Genomic DNA, 14,258 nt, shown 5'->3' with positions numbered 1-14,258 from the left:
CAAGCCACCGTGCTTTGCTAACATGCACAGATGTGGTTGTGGGTGTATTTGAACTTGCAAAAGCATTATCTGCAGTACAGAGGTTGTCCTAACAATACAATAACAACAAAACGAGTTTTTTTTTTGTGTTTCCAGTGCATTCACTTTATTTATATGTGCTGCTGCCTTGAGCCTTTTTGGCAACTAAAGCTGCCTCTCTCCGGTGGTACATTTTGGTGTTGCCCTACAACACTTATGTAGGGCAACACCAAAAGCTTTCGCTTCACTTTAGCTAGTAGGGAAATTTTTTTTGCATTCCCACTTTCAAACAGTCTGCCTTTAAAACCAAACTGTAAATCATTGGTACTATAGTATATAAATGTTCCTTCTCTCCAGTACGGGCATGCCCTAGTAGTAACAATCTCAATCACTTTACCAACAATACTAGCAAGAAAATTATGACAAACACTCAAGTTAACCCAGCGGACTTCAAGAATCGGTACCACAGTTCACTCCCCCTCCAAACTGTCTAAACCCTGGGTTTGAATCCCGACTCAGATAAGAAACTGGCAGGGTGATTCATCAATGCGTGTGCCGTCCCTCAGATGAACGTTAAACTGGGTGTACCGTCTATTGGCATTAGCTTGTGGACGTTAAGGATAACACGGTGCCCTCTGCGAAAAGTAGGCAAGCTATCACCGGCACCATAAACAACTTCCAAATTCCTGTTTGGAATAATGCTAGGAAGGCAAGGCAAACCACCCAGTATAGCCCATGCCCAGAAACTGCTTTGGCAGCACCAACGCCACTACCTCTGCTACAGAAAATAAAATCAATTTCACAACATGGATCATTAACACAATATCCATTCTGATTAACTTTTAAAATTCTAGAATGGCTACGTATGTCTTGAACCCCCCCCCCCCCTCTAATATACAGTCATGTGAAAAAGTAAGTACACCCCATGTAAAGTTTTGATTTTTTCAACATATTTCAACATACAGCTATTTGATCTTCATTTCAACAATATTGATAGATAAAGGCGATATAATATAACAAAAATCACGAAACATTTACATTTTGTAGTCCATTGTATAATTTAAATAAACATAAATGCAAATTTCGCATGTGGAAAAAGTAAGTACACCCCTACATTTATCACTACTTCAAATACCTAAATTTAGAATCAGGCGCACCAGCTCAGGTGCAAATGATTAGAACATCGTTAGAGAAGATATTGGAGGAACCTGTCTTATTTAAACCTCAGACATTTAGTTTGGTTTGCTCTCTGTTGTTGAAGTGTGCGGCGTCACCACGCCTAGATCAAAAGAGCTCTCTGAGGCCTTCAGAAAGAAGGTTATAGATGCCTACGAGTCTGGAAAGGGATTTAAAAAGATCTCCAAACAATTTGAAATCAATCATTTGACTGTCCGGAAGATCATCTGCAAGTGGAGAAGATTCCAAACAACTGCCAACTTGTTCAGGCCAGGCCACCCCAGCAAGATCAGCCCAAGAGCAGACCTCAAGATGCTGAAAGAGGTCTCTAAGAACCCCAGAATGTCATCACGGGACCTACAGGTAGCTCTTGCCACTGTTGATGTCAAAGTGCACGAGTCTACCATTAGAAAGAGGCTGCACAAATTTGATCTACATGGGAGGTGTGCCAGGAGGAAACCTTTGCTGTCCAGAAAGAACATCAGGGCAAAACTAAAGTTTGCCAATGAACACCGAGGCAAAGACCAGCACTTCTGGAACAATGTGCTCTGAACAGATGAGTCAAAGGTAGAGCTATTTGGCCACAGTACCAGAAGACATGTTTGGCGAAAACCAAAGACAGCATTTGACCACAAGAACCTGATACCAACTGTAAAGCATGGTGGTGGAAATATTATGGTTTGGGGCAGCTTTGCTGCATCAGGGCCTGGGCAGCTCACCATCATAGAATCCACTATGAATTCTTCATTGTACCAGAGGTTGCTTGAGGATAATGTGAGGCCATCTTTCAGAAAGTTGAAGCTCAACCGAAGGTGGACCTTGCAACATGACAATGACCCTAAACATACCAGTAAATCCACCAAGGAATGGCTGAAAAGATAGAAATGGAGGGTTCTGGAATGGCCAAGTCAAAGCCCGGATCTAAATCCCATCGAGATGTTGTGGGGGGATTTGAAACGAGCTGTGCATGCAAAAAAAACCTCAAACATGGCACAGCTGAAAGAATTCTGCATGGAGGAGTGGGCAAAAATTTCTCCCAGTCGATGTCAGAGACTGGTAGACAGTTATAAGAAACGCCTACCTGAAGTTGTTTCTGCCAAAGGGGGCAATACCACCTATTAGAGCCAAGGGTGTACTTACTTTTTCCAAATGCGAAATTTGCATTTGTTTATTTAAATTATACAATGGACTACAAAATGTAAATGTTTCATTATATTTGTTATATTATATCACCTTTATCTGTCAATATTGTTGAAATGAAGATCAAATAGCTGTATGTTGAAATATGTTGAAAAAGTCAAAACTTTACATGGGGTGTACTTACTTTTTCACGTGACTGTATGAATGATCGTTTTAAGGCCATTTTCCCCGCTAGAGCGGGGGTTAGCCTTGCAGTATGAATATATATCTATAATCATAAAAGTCAGTGTCCATCCGTCGGTCCGTCCGTCTGTCTGTCTCCTCCATAACTCCAAAACCATGAAACCTAGCGGCCCCAAACTTTGCAAGCATACACCTGGACCTCCACCAGATTGCTAGGATGAAAACTGGGTGCTTGGGTGTGTTATAACTCCATTTTTGAAGATGACTAACGAGGTGCTCATAAGAAAAAAACCCGATTATGGTGGCTTACCAATATGGCGGCCCGCCATCGTGGTCAGCTCACTGCACCTCACTGGGTTCTTAAGCTGCCATTTTGTTTCGGCCTCCTCAAATGTGCCTTGCCTTGGAAACATGATCGATTATCATTACATAATTGAATCCTATCATCAAAATCTGGATTCGGATATGAGGATTGGATCCTGTAGATGAAATAATGTGCAAATCTGGAGTGAAATCTGACAAATTTACCAGATCTAGTGATTGGTGAATGCTGTTCGGTCTGCTTTTGCAAGCCATGATGTTATAGTAGACAGAGCTTCCTTTTTGTTTTTAGTCACAAGGCCGGGGAAGTTTGGGTATGTTATGACACCCTTTTTTGAATTTGTCTGCTCTCAGTGATTTCCACATGATTTTCTGCTTGACATCGATGTTTTTATAATTCCTCGGCCATTTCAACCAGAAGCAATCAGCTTGCTATTGTTTGCCAACCAGCCGTTACTTATCACCCAATTCTTTGGAGTGTTTGCTGGAGTGCTTAAGCCACTTGGTGAGGGCTCCACAAATGAAGTGAGAAATGCCTGTGTACTTCATTAATTAATCACAAGGCCGGGGAAGTTTGGGTGTGTCATAACCCCATTTTTGAATATGATTAACGAGGTGAACCACCATTTCGTGAACACTATTTAGGCTGCTTTTGCAAGCCATGGCATTACAGTAGACAAAGCTGACTTTTTGTTTTCACATACCAATTTTTTCATGGACTAACTTTTTTGTGCGATATAGACACTCTCCTCCATTTATATATGTATATGTATACATATATAAATCTGCTTAATTTTTTTATGATATGGGTAGAATACCCAAGAGAGAATGTCACTTCCTCCCATTCAAATCATTGTAATTGCTTCGGCCATTATTGTGCTAGGTACGATGGCATTTATCAACGATTCTGTGGATGAACAAATCCGCAGTTTTGCGATCTCTCGATATGGTAATTTAGCAGCTGTGTGGGCAGCTTAGTTCTTGGATCTGTGCCGGAAATCAGCCAAGACAGGCCCCTTCCCTCGGCGGCAGCAAAAAAGTCACTGATACTGCGAGAAAGATCTCACCTGTTAATAGGGCCCTGGACCTTGCTGCCACCGAGTCAAAGAACCGTCTCTCTCCCCTCCCGACAAGATCCTGCCGACTACGCCAGCTGTGGTAGCAGCAGTCTGCTTCCCACGTCTCCGTCAGAGTTTATTCTGACGTAATTTTTCATTCTTGTTAGCTATTAAAACGTTTGAGAATAAACAGTATGGCTTTTAAATGCATATGACTTCACTCTATAGTAGTTTTTAAGTGTATAATTTTGTGTACATTTGAATGGGTGGCCATTTGTTTTCCTATACCATCTGTACATATGGTGTAGTATTGTACGTGTCATTAAAACAGGTTTGTGTTTTAATGGCTGTCTTTCATGTAGCGTATGGACCGTCAAAAGTAAAAGTGTTCTAATCAACATGATGCTGTATAACACCTGTTTAAGGAGCTGTCTCTTTCCTGTCATGTGTTGCAGTTACGAAGCAATCAAGTACAGCAACAATGTTCATCATTGTGACGGATACGAACGACAACAGACCATATCTCGTCAACAGCACAAGGTGTATCTGCGCAGACACAGTGACCGAAATGGTGGTGAATGTCAAAGACGACGACTCTGGTCAAAATGCAGGTCCATTTAAATTCACACTGCCAAACGAGATGCTGCGGAAGTGGTACTTGTCTAACACTCAAGGTAATGCTGCTGCTTCTTCTTCTGCTGTTGAGGAACGCCATTTTAGTTGACGGAAGTAGTTAGCTGTAAAATGTTGTTGTGTTTCCTTATAAATATACTTGTAATGCAAACAAACTACTGGATTTCATAGTCAGTATTTCCCTAAACATCTCTGCAACAAAATAGTTTTATGAGTTTGATGGCTGAAAAATGGTCGCCTTCCATACAACCATCTTTTGGCAAGTTTGGCCATTTTCTGCTGCTTAGATTGTGCAGGAGTCAAATGTGAGACTTAAAACAGGCCAAACTGATTGAATTTCAATGCATAACTTAATAAAAGAACAATCATGAGGTATTTCAGACTATGATCATATATAGGTAATCCACCATGCTATTAATATTACAATTATTTTGTTGCATTCAATAGTATATGCAAAGGGAGTGGGGAAGAATTGAGAGTAATGTTGAGAAAAATAAGAGAAACGGGAAAGATGATAAAATGAGAAGGGGGAAATGAGAAAACAAGGTTGAGGAAGAGGAGGTTGAGAAATTATATGAAGGGGCACATCTCGTATGTTAAGGTAGAAATGAAATCAAATTTTGACCTATTCAATTTTTCCCCCATCCTAGGCAAGATGGGCTTGCTTGTGCACAACAATGGCCCAATTCCAAAGGGAAGGTATATTGTGCCCATAACTGTGCAAGACAACCAGGGCCTGTCAGGAAATGGAAACTTGACCATAAAAGCAATCGAGTGTAAGGACAATGAAAATGAGGCAGACTGTAAGGCTGTCGCTCCAATAGGAGGCGGGGGCCTTTCAGCCGGCGCCATTCCTGGAATCCTTGCGGGGCTCCTCGGCTTGCTGTTGCTGGGTGAGTGTTACAGTGACGAGTTATTTAACATCAAACATAGTGCAAGGAGTAGCGAAAGTTGGATATGATATAATATAGCATCCCTCCATCCCTCTTGTCCCATAGCTGCTAGGCCATTGATGCGTGTCCAACATTAAATATTAATTGTTAGAGAAGGCAAGGTGCAAAGACTGGGTTGCCACTCCTCTTGTCTTTGGGGTGGAGAAAATAATTTGAAGTTTGCCACTGTGCCGACAATAACTGGCCTACTATTTTCGAATGATGCTGTGAACAGTTCCGATGGATGGATATTAATTAATGCATTAACACATTGATGGACTACGCACACATTAATGCCTCGTCCTCCCTGTGAAACACCACGGTGACAGTTTAGAGCTGGGCTGAGATTTGTACCCAGGATAGGCAGCTCAAAGGAGAATGTGCTACCTCTAAGCTATCCTTCCAGCCCATGCAATGTAGCATAAGGGGGAGTGAATGGAGGTGTAACGTGCTATTTGTGTTCATCACAGCTCTGTTGCTGTTGTTGTGTTGCTGCAAATTGGGAACTGCTAAGACGTTACCAGGTTTTGCAATATACCGCCCGATTGAGAAGCCAATCACTTCGGGCCTTTCCCCAGATTCATCTGGCAACATATCGAAGGCAAGTACAACACCAGGTATAGCTGGCATCAGTTCACATGTCCTTGATTGTGGGTCCTTGGCACAGCTGATGTTTCAACATAATGTTCTTTGAAATTATCTCCACCACCTGGCAATGTAAACCACTCTTCACTAACTCAACTGATATATAAGTTTGTGGTTGGTGTACAAATTGATATGTTGGAGTGAAATTCGGCGACCATGATTACTATGATTGAATAAAACTCTTGCTAACAACGATCTACAGTCAATACAGTTGTAGATACAAATAAGATGTATGTAGTTGAATGTAAATGATAAGGTGGTAAAGTGCAACAAATCATAGAAAGTTAGGAGGGTTACATAGAGTCTTGCTGGTGAAGGCTGTGGTGTTGATATGTGTCGGCGGTCAGGTAGCATAATGGATGAAATCAAGAAGACGTTGTTTGAGGTCTGCTAAGTGCTCTGGGAGGCAAGGAGAAGCTGACGTTTCTGTCATTGACCCCTCATCATCAGAGCAAGAAAAGTAACATAAAGCTTTGATTTTTGTAAATGCGTCAGGTTCCTGGCTCAGCTGTGCCACTACTTCATGGTGCGGCTGGTGGAGCATCTTCTGGGGCAGCGGCAAACAGCAAAGGAAGTGCTGCTGCAGTGAGTGGTGGAAAGTATCAGGAAGATATTTCCATAGAAAAGACGACAACCACCAATCAGGTGAATATATAGATATGTATTCAGGCTTAAATTTTAACTACCGCGTCCTCTAACTTCTTTGACAATCTTTAAAACATTTTCCATCTGTGATTAAACATTTTAAGTGAAAAATCAAACCAAAATGCTTTATGAAGATATATGTGATCAATTGCTTGGTAGTTATTGCTTCGATAACGCACACAGCTGTGTGAGAGCAAGCATTCTAATCGCGAACACCATTCAGCAGAAGTTATGCAACTCAAATTCCATCTTGTTTGTTCATTTCTGTAGAATATGTCCATGAATGCTAGTGGAGGGGCCGCTGGTAGTGCTATGGATGGAGCTGCTGGTAGTTCTATGAGCGGAGGTGCTGGAGGGCACGGCTTTGGCATGATTGCTGAGACCAATGTCATGGATGAAGTTACTCATACCCAACCTAATGGGAACGTAAGTCCTCGACATCTTCTAAGTTATGCTTGGCTTTTCTAAGTGACTGGGCAACTGATCCATAGAAATCTGCACATGTCATTATTAGTTCCAAACCCAACCAGTGAGTATGGAAATGGCTACAAAAAATGGCATGGCCATGGGCAGTATGTTGGGCATCACCACATTGGCAAACAACAGCCAAAGATGGCAGTCTAATGAGATGCTTGCGGGGCAGTATGGACAACAGCAGGTAAGCTCTCCACGTCCTGACCACAATGTATGCAACATCACACTCATTTCAATTGCAAAGGAGAGCAGTTATGGATGCTATGATGAGGAGATGGTGTTACGCTGTACTTTTGGGAGCGGCTTACAATATTACAAGAGATGCCAGTAAGAGTAATGCTTCGTTATAATGGATTTGGAGTATTGCTGATGATGGTTGGACCTGCAGATGCAGTTTGCTGCTGGAAATGCCATTGTTCAAGATCGCTTGTATCCGGCGGTAGAACATCAAAACTACAACTTCGCCGAGCAAATGGGCACAGCTCAAAGTGACACCACCGAGTACTTTGTCAACGAGGTAAGGACAATGTTTGAGCTGCAGAGAGATTTATTACTTTGCGATGGTGTGAGAGGATAGCAGGCATGGGGGCACTTCCCTTATGAAGAATATAAGTATACAACAACAGGCATTTTAAGGCCATTTTCCCTGCTAGAGCAGGGGTTAGCCTTGTGGGCTCAATGACAATCTTCTCCATTTTGCCCTATTTTCTGCATCTCCCCTTGTTTAACCCCCTTGCCCACATTTCTTCGTCCACCACATTTAGCCAAGTCTTTCTCGGTCTTCCCGTCCTCCACTTCCTTCTACATTCATTTCCATCATTCTTCTCAACCAGTCACTTTCATCCTTCCTCAACACATGACCAAACCATCTCAACCTGTTTCTCTCCACAGCATCCATCACAGACTCTATTCCCATCATCTTTCGCAATTCATCATTTGTCTTCCTCTCTCTCAACGATACTCCGCACATCCATCGAACCATTCGCATTTCCACCCTTTCCAGCCTTCGTTGCTGCTCTACATTCATGACCCATGTCTCGCTCCCAAAAATCATAACACTTCTCACACATGCAGCATACACCTTTCCCTTCAGCCTCAACGACACTCCCCTCCTCGTCAGCACGCCACTCAGTTCCCGAAACTTCTTCCATGCACATCTCACTCTAGCAACCGTTTCCGAGTCTGATCCACCTTCTCCATTCAACATGTCTCCTAGGTAGCAAAATGTTTTCACACCTCCAGCTTCATGCCGTCTCCATGTATGATAGATCTCTTTGTTTAAGTGTAAGGATACGGACGGTATTGAAATTGACTGGTTAGTAATTAAGGAGTCGTTGTGAGGACATATATATATATATATATATATATATATATATATATATGTATATATATATATATATTTTTTTTTTGTATACTGAATCGAGGCTCGTGAAAGAGCTAACATTTATTTCACAAACAAATCAACCAAACAAATAAAATATACAAAAAGAGGGAGCGGAAGACAAGATGGGGAGATATATATATATATATATATATATATATATATATATATATATATATATATATATATAGGAATATATCAATAAGACATTTTAAGAATATTTTGAGGAATTAACATGAAGATCAGAGGGTAGGGGGGGAGGGCTAGTTTGGCTTGAAAACACTTAGGAAAGACCTAACTGGTCCATAATCCCAAGCTTTATCTATATATATAAAACAGTTTGTGTGTGTGTGTGTGTGTGTGTGTGTGTGTGTGTGTGTGTGTGTGTGTGTGTGTGTGTGTGTGTGTGTGTGTGTGTGTGTGTGTGTAATGTTACCGATAGACTCCGAAACAGAGAGGCTCACGTGCTTGATATTTGGCAGAGACATGGCCATTGAGCCTGGGACGAACATGGCTGACCTCAAAATATTTGACGATGCATATTTTTTATTCATATTTACCTCAGCGCATTTCAGCGAAGTATCCGCTAATCTCAGCCAGTGTCAGAACAGCTCGCTGATTCGCTCAGAGCGATCACGTGATGTTCCATCCCCGCTGCTAGACTGATTCGCTCAGAGCGATCACGTGATGTGACCATTGCCATTCACTCCACATAGGTGGAGATGCAGTTACCGGGCGCCATCTTAGTTGGCATTCGATGCTGGGCGATGGTGATTTCCGTCACACGTTTGCACGTAATTCAGAGCGAAAAGCGATCGTGTTTTGTGTCGATTTTTGTCGATTTTGTGCGATATGAATTAAATGTCTTTGATAGGGACCGGTAATTCCGCCAGGGGCGCTGCGCGCACTACTTACGCTATGCATGCCACTCTGCGACCGCCGTTGCGGTGCACTGCTTTGCGGGCAAATCGTTTTTATGCCATGGTATGTCATATTTTGGACTTAACCACTCTTCATGACTGATCATGTGACATCTACACACTCATGGCTACCACCGAGACGGATCCTGGTTTCACGTGAGTAATATTTACCATATTTGCTCGATTTTTGAAACCGATGCATGCAAATATCGTGTCTATACCACACCTAAAATATTTTTTAGAAAGAAGAAGCACATCTCCCCTTTGAAAGTGCCCCCTGAAGTGTGTCCAGGTGGAATTTCTAAGTCGTAGGTCTTAGCAACTCGCAGCAATCTTTTACCGCATGGATTTATCTCGAGTATTTACTAAACTGTGCTAAGTTGAAGTTGCGTACATATTTCAGCAGTTTTCAATGTAAATCGGTGTAATGTAACCTCCCCCCTCCCCCCTCTCCTCCTCCCCTCCCCCTCCCCTCCTACCCCTCTCCTTCCCCTCCTACCCCTCCCCTCTCCCCCTCCCCTCCCTTCCCCTCCCTTCCCCCTTACCCCCTCCCCTCTCCCCCTCCCCCTCCCCCTCCCACCCCTTCCCATCCCTCACCCTCCCCATCCCCCCCTCTTCTCCCCTCTCCCCCTCCCTCTCCCCCTCTTCTCCACTCTCCCCCCTCCCCATCCCCCTCTTCTTCCCTCCCCCCCCCTCTTCTCCCCTCCCCCCCGTTCCCCTCCCCTCCCCTCCCCTCCCCCCTCCCCTCCCCCGCCCGGCAATGCCGGGTACTTCTGCTAGTTTGGAATAATCCAAAGACATATTAGAGCTGCAGTTTTGAGCAACTTCGAGAAAATTCAACAAACAATTATCAGTCTTTTTTAGGCCCTTGCCCTGAAGCTAACCCGAAGGAATCCAGCAACCTTCATATTTCAGCCCATTGTAGATTTTCACAGCCTGAATAATTCAGCCTAATGTGGCTGAATTAGCTTGGAGAAGGACAAAAGCAGTTCAAACATCTTGAACCAATGCAGAAACACCAGTGGAGTTGTATCTGGAAAAAGAAACACAATTATAACTTCAAACATGTAGATCTGGATCTGGATATGTTTCAGATTTTGCTTAAACCAGTCACTCAACCAACATTGACCTCAAAGCAGCTCAGTCCCATAATAGAATGGTACAACTGCAGGAATTTATGGCATTTCCTTTTTTCCCAGATAAAGTCAGATGCTCCTTCTTTGATGGAATACCTTCTTCTTCGATGGGAATACCTTCTTCTTCCTCTTTCGTAAACAGCACATGACTGTGACTGGCATCATTGGCTGTGCCGCTAATGCAACAGCCTCTGTGTACATCAGAGGACGAATTTGGAATTTGTTTCAGGGTGCTGGCGGTAGCTCACCTAATCTTCATGGAGGATACCGTGGGATCTCTAATGCTCACCAACTAATCCTGGTAGACCGACACACAGTTTTTAACGTCCATCTGAGGGACGGCACACACATTGATGAATCGCTTTGCCTGCGATGACAGTATTGAGCTCGGTCGGGGTTTCAGCCGAGGCTTGACGGTTCAGGGATGAGTGTGCATACCTCTAGGCCACCCTGGCAGCTCATTGCATACCTTGCAAATCAGTCATACTCTTAACTCCGGTAATCTGGATAAACAATCAAAAGTCTAAATATATGAACAACAGTGAAGTGTTCAGTTTTTAAAATATCCAGTGTACCTTAGTGCTGTTTGACGAGTCTTCGCTGCTTATAAAATTTAGAATACCCACATGAATAATTTTTGAACCACACATAGAAAAATGATAATAGTTTCTTTTTTGTTTTGTATACAAGATCGAGGCTCGTGTAAGAGCTAACATCAATCACAAAAAAAACGGACACACAACACATACAATAAAGGGAGCGGGAGACAAGATGGGGAGAGAGAGGGAAGCACACAAGTACAACAGCAGAGAACAGGGACAACGGAAGATCTGTGGGAGGTGAGGGCTTGGAGGGAGGAGGCATGGGAAGGGGGGGGAGGCAGGGTGGGAGAGGTATAAAACACATGGACACTGCTAGAAGTTATCTGTGAAAAAAGTGAAAAGTGAAAGTTATACAAAAAAAATTGTACAAAAGTTTTTATACAAAAAAAGTGAAAAAGTTCTACAATATCTCAATTCGGCATCTATATGCAGATAGACATGCAAGTTGAGAAAATAATTTCATAAACGCTCGGTAAATAGGAAGAAAGGGAAGGATAGGAAAATTGAGGAAGGGAATAAAAAGTGGTAGGAATTGAAAGAAACAAGGAGTGAGGAAGGTAAGTGAAAATTGAGGAAGGGAGCGTAAGTGGATGGATCTCTGGGACACCGAGTAAATTGTCGATGGCCCCTTTCAATTCAAGTAACAGACGATTGTACTTCTCTGACTTTATAACTGAAAACGATAACTCAGATAGTTGGACTTGGGTAAAATTCAAGTTTATTTGGAAGGCTGCTCAATCTCAATGTTATCCTGAAAATATTGTGAAATCCATCATTTTCATTTTGGGAAATTTTACTTTTTAAAGTTGTGTTCCATGTGACTACTATCCTTTAGATATAATTTTCATAAATGTTTTTTTTTAAACATTTGGGTGCATTAAATGGGTGCAATTAACAACATTTGGGTGCATTAAATGGATGCAATTAACAACATTTGGGTGCATTAAATGTGTGCAATTAACAACATTTGGGTGCATAAATGGGTGCAATTCACAACATTTGGGTGCATTAAATGGGTGCAATTAACAACATTTGGGTGCATTAAATGGGTGCAATTAACAACATTTGGGTGCATTAAATGGATGCAATTAACAACATTTGGGTGCATTAAATGGGTGCAATTAACAACATTTGGGTGCATTAAATGGGTGCAAATACCAACATTTGGGTGCATTAAATGGGTGCAATTAACAACATTTGGGTGCATTAAATGGGTGCAATTAACAACATTTGGGTGCATTAAATGGGTGCAACTAACAACATTTGGGTGCATTAAATGGGTGCAATTAACAACATTTGTGTGCATTAAATGGGTGCAACCAACAACATTTGGGTGCCTTAAATGGGTGCAATTCACAACATTTGGGTGCATTAAATGGGTGCAATTCACAACATTTGGGTGCATTCAATGGGTGCAATTCACAACATTTGGGTGCATTAAATGGGTGCAATTAACAACATTTGGGTGCATTAAATGAAATGAAATAATTTACTCTCCAGTACCAAGTTGCCTGTGACATTTCCTGATTTTTTTTTTCCTCCATTCCATCTTTTCCCAATTTTCCTTCCTCTCCCACAACAGAGCCTTAGGTTGTTGGATTCGGACATGTCAGTTGCTGCCGGCGATGTATGTTTGGTTTACACGTACGAAGGCAGTGGAAATTCTGTAATATCACTGGATTGCTGCAACTTGGACGAAAATGAATTCCCTTACGCATAGACAACGCATAGACAACTACAACCAATGGCAAATACATTGGCTCAACTTCCCCAGCCTCGAGATCACGCATTTACATCTCTCTTCATTGGAGACACTCTTGCCAGGCCAAATTAAATAGTTGCAACTTTTCAGCTGCTTCATTTATACTTATAACATAGCTTTTGCTTAACAGGTGGTTGATTAAGAACAACTTTAATGTGGATGGCATCCAAACTCCGTGGAGGGTTTCAGGTTCAAACACCATTATTATCAAGTCATCTGAGAATAACCAGACTCGGTGGTGTAAGATACCAGTAAGAGCATCCGCTCTGAATCTGGGAGACTGGTTCAAACCCCAGCAGAGTCAAACGTAACCCTTTAAAATATTACGTGCTTCTTCCTTGCTTGGCACACCAGCATTTAAAAGGATAGTGCATGGACAATGCTGGGAAGGTGATGGCAAACTGAAGCATAACCCTTGCAAAGAAGCTGCTTCAGCAGCATCGACGCTCTCTTATAAAAAGTTAGGTACATTGATGATGATGAATTGTACATGTTTTTTTTAAATCATCCAGAATTCAATAGAATTCCTGCTTGGGCATCTTCCACCAAAGTGGCACACTTTTCTTACTCTCATGTACATATATAAATATGGAAGATAACGTACAATGATTAGCAATCGTTGCATTATGTTCAGCCTTTTCACTTTGATTAACTTTGCCATGTCAGGCAAAGCGAATGACTTTTATCTGGGAAATGTTCGTCTGCACAAACATCATGCTACTTGGGTAATTATTATGTTTGTAATGTGATACATTTGTATCATTTTTATTTCACTGTTTTTTTCTACTGCCATAAAAGGGCTGGGTTTTTTTTTTTTTTTTTTTTTTGTATACTGAATCGAGGCTCGTGAAAGAGCTAACATTTATTTCACAAACAAATCAACCAGACAAACAAAATATACAAAAAGAGGGAGCGGAAGACAAGATGGGAAGAGAAGGGGAAGCACACAACCACAACATTTGAGAGCAGGGAGAAGTGTGGGAGGGAGAGGGCTTGGGGGCAAGAGGCGTGGGAAGGGGGGGGGGGGGGGGAGAGGTATAAAACACAAGGGGACCGAAATTAGCAGGGGTAGAAAAGATCAAGGTTTTGGATGGGGGAGGATAAGAGATGATGGTGAACAGCTGTTTTAAAGACCTGGAGGGTGGAGTGGGATTGAAGAGAGTGAGGGAGTTTGTTCCAGAGGCGGGAGAAAAGAGGAATGAAGGAGTGAAGGTGAGCAGAAAGTCTTGATT

At 42.2% G+C, this 14,258-nt stretch overlaps 1 protein-coding gene across 2 annotated transcripts in view; it reads left to right on the top strand.

Annotated features, from left to right (window-relative positions):
* LOC137436507 (cadherin-like protein 26) overlaps nucleotides 1-13,111 on the top strand; it is a 55,585-nt gene extending 42,474 nt beyond the window's left edge. Inside the window, exons 10-17 of one of the 2 annotated variants that reach the window (XM_078786495.1) lie at nucleotides 4,352-4,570; nucleotides 5,180-5,422; nucleotides 5,932-6,062; nucleotides 6,602-6,751; nucleotides 7,022-7,177; nucleotides 7,266-7,409; nucleotides 7,614-7,742; nucleotides 12,847-13,111. In XM_078786495.1, the coding sequence (XP_078642621.1) occupies nucleotides 4,352-4,570; nucleotides 5,180-5,422; nucleotides 5,932-6,062; nucleotides 6,602-6,751; nucleotides 7,022-7,177; nucleotides 7,266-7,409; nucleotides 7,614-7,742; nucleotides 12,847-12,984 (1,310 nt within the window). In that variant the 3' untranslated portion in view covers nucleotides 12,985-13,111. The remainder of the gene's footprint in view (nucleotides 1-4,351; nucleotides 4,571-5,179; nucleotides 5,423-5,931; nucleotides 6,063-6,601; nucleotides 6,752-7,021; nucleotides 7,178-7,265; nucleotides 7,410-7,613; nucleotides 7,743-12,846) is intronic. The other variant, XM_078786496.1, reaches the window with a different exon arrangement.
* Nucleotides 13,112-14,258: the final 1,147 nt, after the last annotated feature.

Source organism: Myxine glutinosa, chromosome 11, assembly GCF_964187855.1.
Source record: "Myxine glutinosa chromosome 11, kmMyxGlut1.1, whole genome shotgun sequence".
NCBI lineage: Eukaryota > Metazoa > Chordata > Myxini > Myxiniformes > Myxinidae > Myxine > Myxine glutinosa.
This window is presented reverse-complemented; position numbering and strand designations above follow the sequence as displayed.